The sequence below is a fragment of the Corticium candelabrum genome, chromosome 1 (genome assembly GCF_963422355.1).
Source record: "Corticium candelabrum chromosome 1, ooCorCand1.1, whole genome shotgun sequence".
In the NCBI taxonomy this organism is placed as follows: domain Eukaryota; kingdom Metazoa; phylum Porifera; class Homoscleromorpha; order Homosclerophorida; family Plakinidae; genus Corticium; species Corticium candelabrum.
Genome location: NC_085085.1, coordinates 4,399,156 through 4,413,274, shown reverse-complemented (window position 1 = coordinate 4,413,274; position 14,119 = coordinate 4,399,156). Strand labels below are relative to the sequence as shown.

The following is a 14,119-nucleotide window of genomic DNA, read 5'->3' as shown; positions in this document are numbered from 1 at the left end:
CAAGTCTTCCTTCAAAGTCACTAGTCTATCGTTCTGCAACCATTCTTACATCCGTCAGAGTATTGAATGCAAGTTGTCGCACGGGACTGTTCTTGCCTGCATCCAACAAATGCCCGCCATCCAAACAATTGCTCATTCCATGTGAAGCAAATACGGGAAGAATTGATTTTATTACAATGGAGCACTTGTTAGCAGAGATCACCCACGTTTTCTCTACAACAAACAAGGACTACAATTACTGAGTACGGTTCGTGCTCTTGGTGGAAACTACACTTGTATTGCTGTAAACGGTTGTGCAAGACAATCAACTTCTGCATTTATTGACATGCCTAGTAAGTTACGCGTATTCAAACCATCTCAGTTTGTACTAAAATATTAGTATAATTTATTATAGAGGTTATCGTTCTCTTATTTCTAATCTCAACTTTACCAATTTGGTGATGCACGGCAAGTATACTTTTGTTAATTTTAGAAACGTTTTTACACAGACGTCAACATTTTCCAACGTCACTTCATCATTCTTTACATTGAAGAATGTCTCTACAGACGAAATAAGATTGGCTAATGTTAGCTCAAGCCACATGGACTTAGTCTACTTGTCTGCCGTAAACATGAAATTGTTCAACGTCAGTTCAACTTCTATGAATTTCACCAACGTGTCTGCTGTCAACATGAGTTTGTTCAACGTCAGTTCAAGCAACATGGACTTAGTCAATCTGTCTGCAGTCAACATGAATTTGTTCAATGTCAGTTCTAGGCACATGGACTTAGTCAACTTGTCTGCGGTCAACATGAACTTGTTCAATGTCAGTTCTAGGTACTTGAACTTAGTCAACTTGTCTGCGGTCAACACGAATTTGTTCAATGTCAGCTCTAGGCACATGGACTTAGTCAACTTGTCTGCGGTCAACATGAATTTGTTCAATGTTAGTTCTAGGTACATGAACTTAGTCAACTTGTCTGCGATCAACATGAATTTGTTCAATGTCAGTTCTAGGCACATGGACTTAGTCAACTTGTCTGCGGTCAACATGAATTTGTTCAATTTCAGTTCATCTTTTATGGATATTGCCAAGTTGTCTGCAGTCAATATGACTGTCAGCTTTCCTGCGTCCAGACACTTGTCATTCAAGAATGTCAATATCACGTCTCTTGTCATTCTCAACATGCGTCGGTTGTCAATAATATCATTCATAAACAGCACTGTCAACAACCTTGAACTGGAAAAGAACGAAATAAAACCAATCATCTCTACTGATCCCAGCTCTCGTGTGAACATTGGACCGTGAATGTATATAAAGTGCATTCAAAACTCTTGCTAAGCATTTCAGGTAACTTGTGAAGAAGCAACTGTAGAATTATGTTCGAAATGCATACTATTGTGTCTAAAACTGTGTGTTCGCGATTCTTTCCTAAGAGACGCATGCGCTCTCTGAAAAACTAAGGACTTGTCGCTACGTATTCGGAATTTAGATGCCATTTTTCTAAGCGGTAAAATCTATCTAACGTAGTATGATCAATACAAAAAAAGCAGTCCAAAGCAAATACAACAAAGTCGATGCCCTGAAGGCTGAACGTAAACATCTGTCTGAGTGTGGTAATTACTCTCGGGATGTACGACAACTCACCGTCACAAAGGTTTGGCTGATGGCCGAGGCCGGAGTGCTATTTGGTTCTGGTGCTTGTAAGCAGGACAGTCTTGGATTCGGACCTAGACCCCGCATCTTAATTGTCACGTCAGTTCCCTGAACTGGGGAGCCAACAGAAAAATAGGAGACAACTGGGGAAGGGATCGAGGGTAAAGCAATATTCTGATTCGAGAGCTTATGCAGTAGACCCGCGAATGCCAAAGACTGATCGAATCATCGCGTCAACATAAAGCGCATGCGTATACATTAATCTTGTATCACTCCTACACGCGTGTAGCTCGACGACTCAGTACACGAGCCATTACACTGTGCACTTGTTTCTAATACCCCATCCCATTCATACGAGCACTCCTATTTAGTAAAGCGGTCTAGAGAAATGCGGGCCGAGCCGAGCCAAGCCGATCGAGCCGTGCTGCCACAACTTGCCGTGCCAACCCTGGCTAGCCAGGGTCAGCTCGGCTTTAAGTTGTCGTGTGAATGTGACCCAAGCTAGGCTGAGGCCACGCATGCTTACTAGCTTTCAAGATGGCGTGGTTGGGAACACGAAACCTTGTGTCTCATTCTCCATGGGATGAAGACAGCGTACAGTTCGACATCAAAGGTTCCAACGCCAGCGAGAAGTAAGGGAGGACAGCTTGTTGTCGGCGTCTGTATTTAGCGTACGCACCAAGCGGCATGCCTACTAAAACTCGGCTGGCTCGTTTTTTCGTCTAGTATCATATAAGATGAAACGTTGGCGAGAATTTACTCTGGCCGTTTGCTAAGAAATTGACAGACAAAGCAATGGCGGATTTTATTTTGGCCATTGGACATCGTTGTTTGATAACTGATATATACATTACCATCTATGTGGTCATGGAGGATTCTGGACTTGTGATTGACAGTTGGGTTCGTGGCTCACATTTCCCTAGCTTACTGGTCTCCAACTACTGCGTAAATTATGAAGAACTGCTGTGTCAGTGCAAAGAACGTGACCCGCGTGAAGGTGACAGTCAAGCTTTATTCATAACCTCACGGCCTAATTTAGAGGCATAACAGACGGCAAGCAGGGATTACTTACCATCTTGTAGCCTCATGCATACACTCTAACCCTAACACTAACACTAACCAAAGCTAACCACACTATCGTTGTCTATCAATACAAAAAAGAACAAAAGACAATAGATATTGGACGTACGAAGATGTCACGAAAACGTATTATATGGCAATACACATTTTCCTCACAGTTAATTAAGAATGACAAAAACGAGAAGCCACAGTAGACTAATTAAAAATATTTTAATAATTTTTCGAGTGATACCTCACGAAGCAGTCTCGTTCATAGAATGACAAAAAGAAACACGTGGCATGATCGACAGCAATACTGCATGTGTCTTGATGTGCCTGCAACTCTTGCCAATAATGCAACACGCTTTTTAGTCACCAATAACCAGAATATGGAAGCAATGACAATTAGGGATATTGGCTGGTGCTATAATAATGGTAAAGATGGCAGTGTAAAAGTTTCCACATACCATTGCCTGATCAAACGGTGGCACTGCCTAACTACTGTTGGCATGAATTATGCTTATAATTTTTACGAAATATCTAGAGGTCCACCTTGATTCAATTTATCGATTCCATCTGCCATGGTCGTAAGAGCTGGAGATGATCTCTCGCTGCCTTGCCGACCTGTCAGTCCTGCCAAAGCGTTTGTCTATTGGAATCTTTGAAAGTAACATATCGGTCTGCAGTAAAGACTCTTCGCATCACAAACGTGTCAACGTTAAACGAGGAGTTTATCACTGTCACGCTATAAACAAGTAGAAAGAGCAAGTTTAACAACGAGATTGCTAAATAAGAAATTTGCAAGTATATAATTACTATTAATAATATTATTAATATTAATTATAACTTGTTGCAGCCGTACTTGAGCTTAATTTTGACAGCAAACCTCTTTGTGAGTTGACAGTTGCTATCAGCAGCAGTGCAACCATTAATTGTGCTGCGAAGTTTAGCTAGGAGACTGCCTGCTCATGTATCGTGGAGTGTACCGTATAGTCGCATCAACTGGCATTATGACATCAAATCTGACGGCACCCTTACCATCAGTAAGATTCCTTATGGGAGAACGGGCTCCATATCCGTATGTGAATGCACTGCAGCATCCTTCGCAGGAAGTCCAATCAAAGCAAAATACAAGTTATTCTTGCATACAAACAAATTGAGGAAATAGATATCTAGAGGTATACTGAAATTCTATGCATGTTGTAGAAAACTGGGACGGGATAGGTATACAGACTACAGCTGTGGTGGGTTTGGGCAGACTTTTTACAATAATACTGCTTACTATGCAGAGTCCACATCTGCTACACGAAAACAATTGAAGTTCTATTATTGTCCAAAAGGATATCAGTGGACTTGTACCTCTGAAGCAGTGGCAATTTTTGGTAGTGATACTAAGTGTGGTTCAATTGGAAATGATTATGTTTTAATGGCAAATGCATATGGCTGAAACTGTTACGGTTGCATGGGTAACAACAGATACTACTTTAGGTTTAGATATTCATGTGCAACTACTAACGGATACAAACACAGTGGAAACTACAAAGTAGAATATGACTCATCTAATAGCAACTTTGGTATTGTTTGTCTTATCAACAAAATCGTTTATGATTCGCTTCCTGTGTTTTTGTAGCATAAAACCATATATGTAGCAAACGTGATATTCCATATATTAATTAATATGTCGACTCGTTTACTTATCTTTACCTAATTATTTAAAGTTGAATCGTTCTGTGGTTGTTTATCGACTTTTTCTTGTTTTGATAGTACTAAATTTCATTTAAATATTTAATATCTTTCTTTTACTTCCTAGTCGATAGACAAGACTTGAAGTGTTAAATTGGGGATGTAACGATGCCAGCAAACTTGAATCTACAGAGAGTTGCCGTATTAATTGATAAAATAGAATTTCGTAAAATTGAAATCACTTTCTGAACAAATTGTTTAAACTAATCGAGTGGTAACTATATATACATATCTAGAGAAGAGCTCTGTGTGTGTGTGTGTGTGTGTGTGTGTGTGTGTGTGTGTGTGTGTGTGTGTGTGTGTGTGTGTGTGTGTGTGTGTGTGTGTGTGTGTGGCGCACGCGCGGGGGAGTGTGTGTGTGTGTGTGTGTGTGTGTGTGTGTGTGTGTTTGCGTGAGTGCGCGCACACGTGTCTGCAGTATTTTCAGCTGTCACGACATAAACAGACAGCAGACGCATTGTCAGCAAACAGAAGTCAACGACCCAAACTACAAAGTGCAGCATGCTCATGCCGTTGCGTGTTTCTATCGTCACTGTCACGTGCGCTCTTTACGCGTGTGTTCATCTCAGTACTAATGGATAGGCAACTACGAAGACTCACGATTGCTTCTCTAACAAGTTTTGCATTCGGACTGCACTCGAAGAGTGAGTGCATGCACTCAACTGGACACTTTTGTAGTTTAGTAGTACACACAACGCAACGCAACCCAATAGTACGTACCGCACCACTTCACACTAATTTAACACATGTACAACACTCTACTGGCAGTACGTAGATGTGGATGAACCAGACCTCATTTCCTGTGTATGAAGAGGTCTGCGACGGGCGGAAATGGTATACATGAAGAGCTGCGGTGCATGGACTGCAGTCTACGTGTTGCACTTGCGTCGATCATAGAATGTGCTAGAAATAGTTTTCTCTGCCCAAATTGCTGCAAGGAGTGTCAAGCGTGTGATTGTCTGACGTCATATTTAATGTGCGACATCCACATGCAGAGTCCATCAATACGCATTTGTCTTTCTAATCTTGTCTCTGCAACAGCTATACGGAAATGGTATACATGAAGAGCTGCGGTGCATGGACTGCAGTCTACGTGTTGCACTTGCGTCGATCATAGAATGTGCTAGAGATAGTTTTCTCTGCCCAAATTGCTGCAAGGAGTGTCAAGCGTGTGATTGTCTGACGTCATATTTAATGTGCGACATCCACATGCCGAGTCCATCAATACGCTTTTGTCTTTCTAATCTTGTCTCTGCAACAGCTATACGGAAATGGTATACATGAAGAGCTGCGGTGCATGGACTGCAGTCTACGTGTTGCACTTGCGTGGATCATAGAATGTGCTAGAGATAGTTTTCTCTGCCCAAATTGCTGCAAGGAGTGTCAAGCGTGTGATTGTCTGACGTCATATTTAATGTGCGACATCCACATGCCGAGTTCATCAATACGCATTTGTCTTTCTAATCTTGTCTCTGCAACAGCTATACGGAAATGGTATACATGAAGAGCTGCGGTGCATGGACTGCAGTCTACGTGTTGCACTTGCGTGGATCATAGAATGTGCTAGAGATAGTTTTCTCTGCCCAAATTGCTGCAAGGAGTGTCAAGCGTGTGATAGTCTGACGTCATATTTAATGTGCGACATCCGCATGCAGAGTTCATCAATACGCATTTGTCTTTCTAATCTTGTCTCTGCAACAGCTATACGGAAATGGTGTACATGAAGAGCTGCGGTGCATGGACTGCAGTCTACGTGTTGCACTTGCGTGGATCATAGAATGTGCTAGAGATAGTTTTCTCTGCCCAAATTGCTGCAAGGAGTGTCAAGCGTGTGATTGTCTGACGTCATATTTAATGTGCGACATCCACATGCCGAGTTCATCAATACGCATTTGTCTTTCTAATCTTGTCTCTGCAACAGCTATGAAGTGGCTCGTCTGTTTGTTGCTGTTGAGCTTGTCATTTCCAAGCGCACCATCGTCTACAATACAAAGGCAATCTAGGCAACCCGCTTCTGAACGCCATCAAGGTAATTGATGAGTATACAAGGAAAGATTCGTTGTCATGCAGCTGCTAATTGCTAGAAAAACGTACTGACCTTGCTTTACAATAGAAGGACTCGGATAAGCCCGTTCACAATACGACGCTGACGTTGACACTGACGATGACGATGACGCTAGAGTGAGCGTCATATTGTGAACATGTCAACGTCGACGACGATCGTTGCAGCGTTCGTCCAGCGTTCGTCCAGCGTTCTTGACGCTGGAGTTGACTCGAGTTCAACTCTAGCGTCGATTCCGGAAGTGTACCAACGTTACCGGAAACACACGTGATTACTTTCTACAAATCAAAGAACAGTCCTATTAAATCCAGGTTTTGGCATGGAGGGTAATCGACAGCGTGCGGAGTTATCATTGTCTTTGGCGCGAGCATTTAAAAAATACAAAGACCTGCCATGCCGCCTTCGTTGAAAGATTGGTCTGACCCACATTAGCCGTTGCTGAGATTCCCTAGCTCTACGCCTACGGCGACGAATGAGAAGACTTTTTTCAAGTAGAAGAATTACAAGTTCTTCGTCCATGATATACACGTGGTGTCATAATAACGTGCGTCAACATGCGCTCAACGCTCGAGTATCCAGACAGGTGCTGACCAACATCTCATGGCCCTCACGGAAAATATTGTGAATGGTACAACGTCATCGTTAGCGTCAGCGTCAGCGTCAGTGTCAACGTCCAGCGACATCGTCAGCGTCAACGTCAACGTCAGCGTCGTATTGTGAACTAGGCTTTAGTATAATTATAGAGCTTGATGGTCTAGCTATGTCAGCCATTCTACAAACATACACGTGCTCTTGATTTTCTCACGTTTAGTCATTGTACCTATAAACACGTACATTGCAAATTTATTTATAAAAGTATATATATATATATATATATATATATATATATATATATATATATATATATATATATATATATATATATATATATATATATATATATATATATGTTTACATCCCCATCAGTGGTGGAAGTCGAAAACGGCAAATCAACACTGATACAGTGTGTTACTTGCGATTTATCCGATCCATTGTTCACTTGGTTTGAACCTGACAACAAGACTGGTGTTTCTTGCTGCTAATGTGGCAGTCACACCTGATTGTGCAGTGGCGTGGATAGTTTAAGGGGGGGGGGGGTAAAAGTGTACAGGCGCCTTTTTAAAATAGTTACAAAATTGTTGACAACCAAATGTTATAATCAAATGTACCACTTTTGGTAATTGATTAACAAAAGTGTCAGCTGCAACCAGTTAGGATCTTTTTTTCTAACAAGACAATTTGGACGGCCTGTTTTCTTCATCTTGGTGCACAATCATGCAGCTGCGACAACACTTTGTGTATACTTTTCTCTATAGTATTTAGCTGCTATATAGGCTAATGGAAGAAGCCTCAGCTATCTGTTTCAATTGGCCTTTTTAAAAATATATATTAATACATGCATCTGTTGCATGACTGTCTTTGTAGTATAAATATATATTATCTAAACTTTCTTCTAGGTAGTCTAAAACCATGAGATCGATACAGAAACAATCAAAACTGGGCTAAACGTCTTAGCGCAATCCAAGTATTAGAAAATCTCGATGTAATTAAATTGTAAGCCCACGGGATTTATCAAAGGTTTTAGACAGTATTTCAGAATTACAAAAAGTAGTCAACATCCCAAGGCTTTCTACAGCTAACTTGATCAGAACTTAAACGAGACCCTTTCGATTGGCTCGATAGCTGCAGTGATTACTCCTTCCACTGTCATCTTTGTCAGGTCTTCCTTCATAGCATCTTGCAGTGATACAGGGACTCTGCGTAGAGGCTGAACTATTGGCCTTGCATGACTTTGTATTCGAATCTTGTACTCTTGTGGTAAAATACAAAAGCCATCATCAGAAACATCGTTTTACTCATATATTACTGGGTGAGTCACTGTAGTGTGCTTGTACACTGGCTGATACTTGTTGGTGTGTATTGATTGAGTCACTTTCCACAATCTCAATCAATCCTAACTGTTGCCTTGATTTTAGACTCAACAGAGGAGTTACATTTTCTTCTACCACAATTTATCGAACACTATAGATTTGTCCTTTGCGTTGCAATGTGATCTTTGCACAGTGCACAGTGTCCTCTTTTCATGCACTTTAAGCATGTCTTATCCACGGTTGGACAATCTGACTTCTTCCTGCTGACTCAAACCACAATATGTACATTTCCTATCTGTCTGTTTTCCTTTGCTAGTGTAGCATGCCTTTGGTTCGCCTGATTTAAACTCATTGTGTTCTTTTGTCTGAGTGTCTGATGTTGCTGCTCCTTCCCCTTTGACCGAAATTCCTGTACTGCATGTGCTGTTACACTCTCATTCACTGATATCTCTTTGCACGATCTGATGTACCTGGCTGGTTCTAAGAATCTCAAAGAATTTAGCAAGAGTAAGGTCTTTCTTACCTACCAGCTTGTGACGTTCCATGTCATCACGAATTCCATGTACCAAACGGTCTCGGATGTGACTCTCACGAATAGCGCCAAATTGTTTGTATGGGCTAACTGCATAACTGCTGTAATATACGAATTGGTCGTTTCTCCTTGCTCCTGATTTCGCTTGAAGAACTTGCATCTCTCAAAAGTCTTGTTGGATTCAGGAACCAGACGTACGCGTCTTCAACATTTTCACGACTTCCTCGATTTTGTTCTTCTTGTCTACATGCATCGCCTCCCCAATCAAATGTGTCGTACATGATTAGGGCATCGTGTCATATGACATTGATTAGTGCTGCTACTATGATCTCCTCGCCTTCTTTATGTCTTTTGACAGTCTTCTCGTAGATACGCCAATATTTCTCAAAACGGCGCCAATGTAGAGGAGATCCTCTATCTATGTGCGTGATCCTCTAGGTTCAGTGGTTGAGGTGGCTTAGTTGTCGTCAAGACGCGTTACCATTCTCTTACGCAAGCGGGAAACCCGTAACTTCTTTGCTGACTCTCGCGATTGAGGCTAGACCGCTCTTGACAGCACGTAACATGTCACGACGTTATGACTCAGACACGACTGGGTGCGCGTGTACACGCACAAGGACTCACGGAATAAGAGATATACCATTCTTAGGTACACTTCACTCAACTCGTTAATAACAACAGCTAGCACATTCACGTGACAGTCATCTCAGGACTATACGATAGGCAACTGCGACCTCAAACAAATTTGCACTCGGACTGCACTCGAAACGTGCACTCAACTGGGCACGTTTGTAGTTTATTAGTAATTGCACACAACGCAACGCAACCCAATATTTATACTGCACTACTTCACCCTACTAGTTACCACATTCACAACACTTCACTGGCAGTACGTTGATGTGGATGAACCAGACCTCATGTCGTGTGCATGAAGAGGTCGGTAACGGGCGAAATGGTATACATGAAGAACTGCGGTACATGGACTGCAGGTCTATGTGTTGCATCCTTCCATGCATGCAGTATAGTGTGCTATAGATGGTTTTTCTCTGCACTCGTTGTTGCATGGAGCGTCAAGCGTGTGATTGGCTGACGTCATAATTAATGTGTGATATCCGCAGAGTCGATCAATACGCATTGTCTTTCCAGTCTTGTCTCTGCAACAGCTGTGAAGTGGCTCGTCTGTTTCTTTCTGTTAAGCTTTTCGTTTCAAAGCGTACCATCGTTTTCTACCATACAAAGGCAATCTAGGAAATCTGAACCACCCGCTTCTAAACGCTACCAATGTAATTGATGAGTATCCATGCATGCATTTGCTGATTTTTAAAAAAACTCGTATTGACTTTGCTACACAACAAGGACTCAGTTAGTTTAAAGAACCTGATGGTTTATGACAGGCATTCTACAAAAATACACGTGCTCTTTATTTCTCACATTTAGCCATTGTATCTAAAGACCTTGCAGATTTATCTGAAAAGTGAAAAGTAGAGGTTTTCACTTCCCCTCAGCAGTGGAAGTTGAAGAAGACGAGCCAACACTGATAGCTATAGAATGTATTGCTCGCTGTTTATCTGTTAATCCATCGTACTTTTGTGGTTTGAACCTGCCAACAAGACTGGTGTTTCTTCCGCTGCTAATGTGGCAGTAACACTTGACAGGCAGCAGTGGCGTAGTCAGGCTTCGTAGAGTAAGGGGTACAAGTATGCAGATGCTATTTTAATATAATTTCAAAATTTTTTGAGAACCAAATATTATAATCAGTTTGGGCATTTCTAAAGTTGACAAAATGTAGCACTTTGGCTAACAAGAATGTATTACATGTAAACATTTTAGATCTTTCTTTCTAACAAGACAATTTGGACGGCCAATCTTTTTCATGTTCGTGCACAATAAGCTGCGGCAAGGTCTTGTGTACTTTGCGCAATATATATATATATATATGTATATATATATATATATATATATATATATATATATATATATATATATATATATATATATATGCATCTATGCATGACTGTCTTAGTAAGTATAAACAACTATTATCTAAACTTTCTTTTAGGTAGTCTAAAATTATTAGATTGTAAGAAACGGAATTCTAGACTATTTAGGTTAGTTACAATAAACAAGAACTCGCAAAAGATTCCATTTCATAAAGCCTTATATATATCACTTAAGAGCAATAGCTAAATTGGGATACCTATGCCTCCAGGACCCATTCATAGCTGCGACACTGATTGCTATAGTTTCCGTTGTAGAGAAGAAGTATATTGAATTTTATACTTGCAAAGCTCTCATTTGCAAACTTTTTTGCTGTAGCAGAAATTGAGGTAAAGTGCACAGATGCTCTACCCAAAATCATTGTTCAGCCAGAAAACGTTACAGTCTTTCTTAACGACAACGAGCCATTTGAGGATACACCTTGTACCGACTATTTTTCATTGTTGAAGCGGAAAGCATTTAGAAAGATTGCAGTGCGTGCTGCTGATCGATACAGAAAAAATCAAAAGTGGGCTAAACGTCTCAACACAATCCAAGTATTACAAAGTCTCAACGTCGTCAAACTGTCTACTCTGTTAAGGCCACCGGATTTATCAAAGGTTTTAGACAGTATGTCAGAATTACAGCGAGTAATCAACAACCCAAGGCTTTCTACAGATAACTTGATCAATGCCTCAAGTCTTCCTTCAAAGTCATTAGTCTACCGTTCTGCAGCCATTCTTACATCCGTCAAAGTATTGAATGCAACTCGTCGCACGGGACTGTTCTTGCCTGCATCCAACAAATGCCCGCCATCCAAACAATTGCTCATCCCATGTGAAGCAGATACGGGAAGAATTGATTTCTATTACAATGGAGCACTTGTTAGCAGAGATCACCCACGTTTTCTCTACAACAAACACGGACTACAATTTCTGAGTACGGTTCGTGCTCTTGGTGGAAACTACACTTGTGTTGCTGTAAACGGTTGTGCAAGACAATCAACTTCTGCATTTATTGACATGCGTAGTAAGTTACGCGTATTCAAACCATCCTAATTTGTACTAAACTTTTAGTATAATGTATTATACAGGTTATCGTTCTCGTATTTCTAATCGCAACTTTACCAATTTGGTGATGTACGGCAAGCATACTTTTGTTACCTTTAGAAAGGTTTTTACACAGACGTCAACATTTTCCAACGTCACTTCATCATTCTTTAAATTGAAGAACGTCTCTACAGACAAAATGACATTTTCTAATGTTAGCTCAAGTCACATGGACGTAGTCAACTTGTCTGCAGTCAACATGACATTGTTCAACGTCAGTTCAGGCCACATGGACTTAGTCAACTTGTCTGCAGTCAACATGACTTTTTTCAACGTTAGTTCAAGCTACATCATGGACTTGTTCAACTTGTCTGCAGTCAACATGAATTTGTTCAACGTTAGTTCAAGCCACATCATGGACTTGTTCAACTTGTCTGCAGTCAACATGACTTTTTTCAACGTTAGTTCAAGCCACATCATGGACTTGTTCAACTTGTCTGCAGTCAACATGAATTTGTTCAACGTTAGTTCAAGCCACATCATGGACTTGTTCAACTTGTCTGCAGTCAACATGAATTTGTTCAACGTCAGTTCAAGCGACATGGACTTAGTCAACTTGTCTGCAGTCAACATGAATTTGTTCAATTTCAGTGCATCTTCTATGGATTTCGCCAACTTGTCTGCAGTCAACATGACTTTTTTCAACGTTAGTTCAAGCCTCATCTACTTGTTCAACTTGTCTGCAGTCAACATGAATTTGTTCAATTTCAGTTCATCTGTTATGGATTTCGCCAACTTGTCTGCAGTCAACATGAATTTGTTCAACGTCGGTTCAAGCCACATGGATTTAGTCAACTTGTCCGCAGTCAACATGAATTTGTTTAATTTCAGTTCATTGTTTTTGAATATCGCCAACTTGTCTGCAGTCAACATGAATTTGTTCAATTTTAGTTCATCATTTTTGTATATCGCCAACTTGTCTGCAGTCAACATGAATTTGTTCAATTTCAGTTCATCTGTTATGGATTTCGCCAACTTGTCTGAAGTCAACATGAATTTGTTCAACGTCGGTTCAAGCCGCATGGATTTAGTCAACTTGTCCGCAGTCAACATGAATTTGTTTAATTTCAGTTCATTGTCTTTGAATATCGCCAACTTGTCTGCAGTCAACATGAATTTGTTCAATTTTAGTTCATCATTTTTGTATATCGCCAACTTGTCTGCAGTCAACATGAATTTGTTCAATTTCAGTTCATCTTTTATGGATATCGTCAACTTGTCTGCAGTCAATATGACTGTCAGCTTTCCTGCGTCCAGACACTTGTCATTCAAGAATGTCAATGTCACGTCTCTTGTCATTCTTAACATGCGTCGGTTGTTAGCAATATCATTCATAAACAGCACTGTCAGCAACCTTGAACTGGAAAAGAAGAAAATGAAACCAATCATCTCTACTGATCTCAGCTCTCGTGTGAACATTAGACCGTGAATGCATATACAATGCATTCAAACCTCTTGCTAAGCATGTCAGGTAACTTGTGAAGAAGCAAGTGAGGCATCTTGTTCGAAATACATAGTATAGTGTCTATAACTGTGTATTCGCGGTTCGTTCCTCAAAGACGCGTGCGCTCTCTGAAGAACTAGGGACTTGCAAGAACGTATTTGGAATATAGGCGCCATTTCTCCAATTTGTAAAATCTATCTAACGTAGTATGATCAATACAAAGGAAGCAATCCACAGCAACTACGACAAAGTCGATGTCCTGAAGGCTGAACGTAAACATTTGTCTGAGTGTGTTACTCTCGGGGTGTCGGAATACTGACCGTCACGAAGGTGTGGCTGATGGACGACGCCGGGGTGGAGCTCAAGTCGCAGCGCATGCAGCAAATTGCTAATTGGTTCGGGTTCTTGTAAGCAGGACAGTCTTGGACTCAAACCTAGACCCCGGCATCTTACATTATTGTTACGTCAGTTTCTTAATTAAACTGAGGAGCCAACAGAAAAATAGGGGACAACAGGTCGTCGTGTGAATGTGACCCAAACCAGGCTGAGACCGCGCATGCTCACTAGCTTCCAAGATGGCGTGGTTGGACACGCGAAAACCTTGTGTCTCATTTCTTTATGGGTTGAAGACAGCCTACAGTTGGAG

General features: G+C 40.9%; 2 protein-coding genes across 2 annotated transcripts; both read left to right on the top strand.

Annotated features, from left to right (window-relative positions):
* Nucleotides 1-247: 247 nt before the first annotated feature.
* Nucleotides 248-1,376, top strand: LOC134194503 (uncharacterized). The gene is made up of 2 exons (XM_062663444.1): nt 248-332; nt 397-1,376. The coding sequence occupies exons 1-2, from the start codon at nt 326-328 to the stop codon at nt 1,287-1,289; spliced, it is 900 nt and encodes a 299-aa protein (XP_062519428.1). The 5' UTR covers nt 248-325; the 3' UTR covers nt 1,290-1,376.
* A 4,932-nt stretch (nt 1,377-6,308) lies between these two features.
* LOC134180424 (uncharacterized) lies at nt 6,309-13,560 on the top strand. Its single transcript, XM_062647608.1, has 3 exons — nt 6,309-6,468; nt 11,260-11,949; nt 12,014-13,560. Exons 1-3 carry the CDS (start codon nt 6,309-6,311, stop codon nt 13,456-13,458), a joined length of 2,295 nt encoding a protein of 764 aa, XP_062503592.1. The 3' UTR covers nt 13,459-13,560.
* The last annotated feature ends 559 nt before the right edge of the window (nt 13,561-14,119 follow it).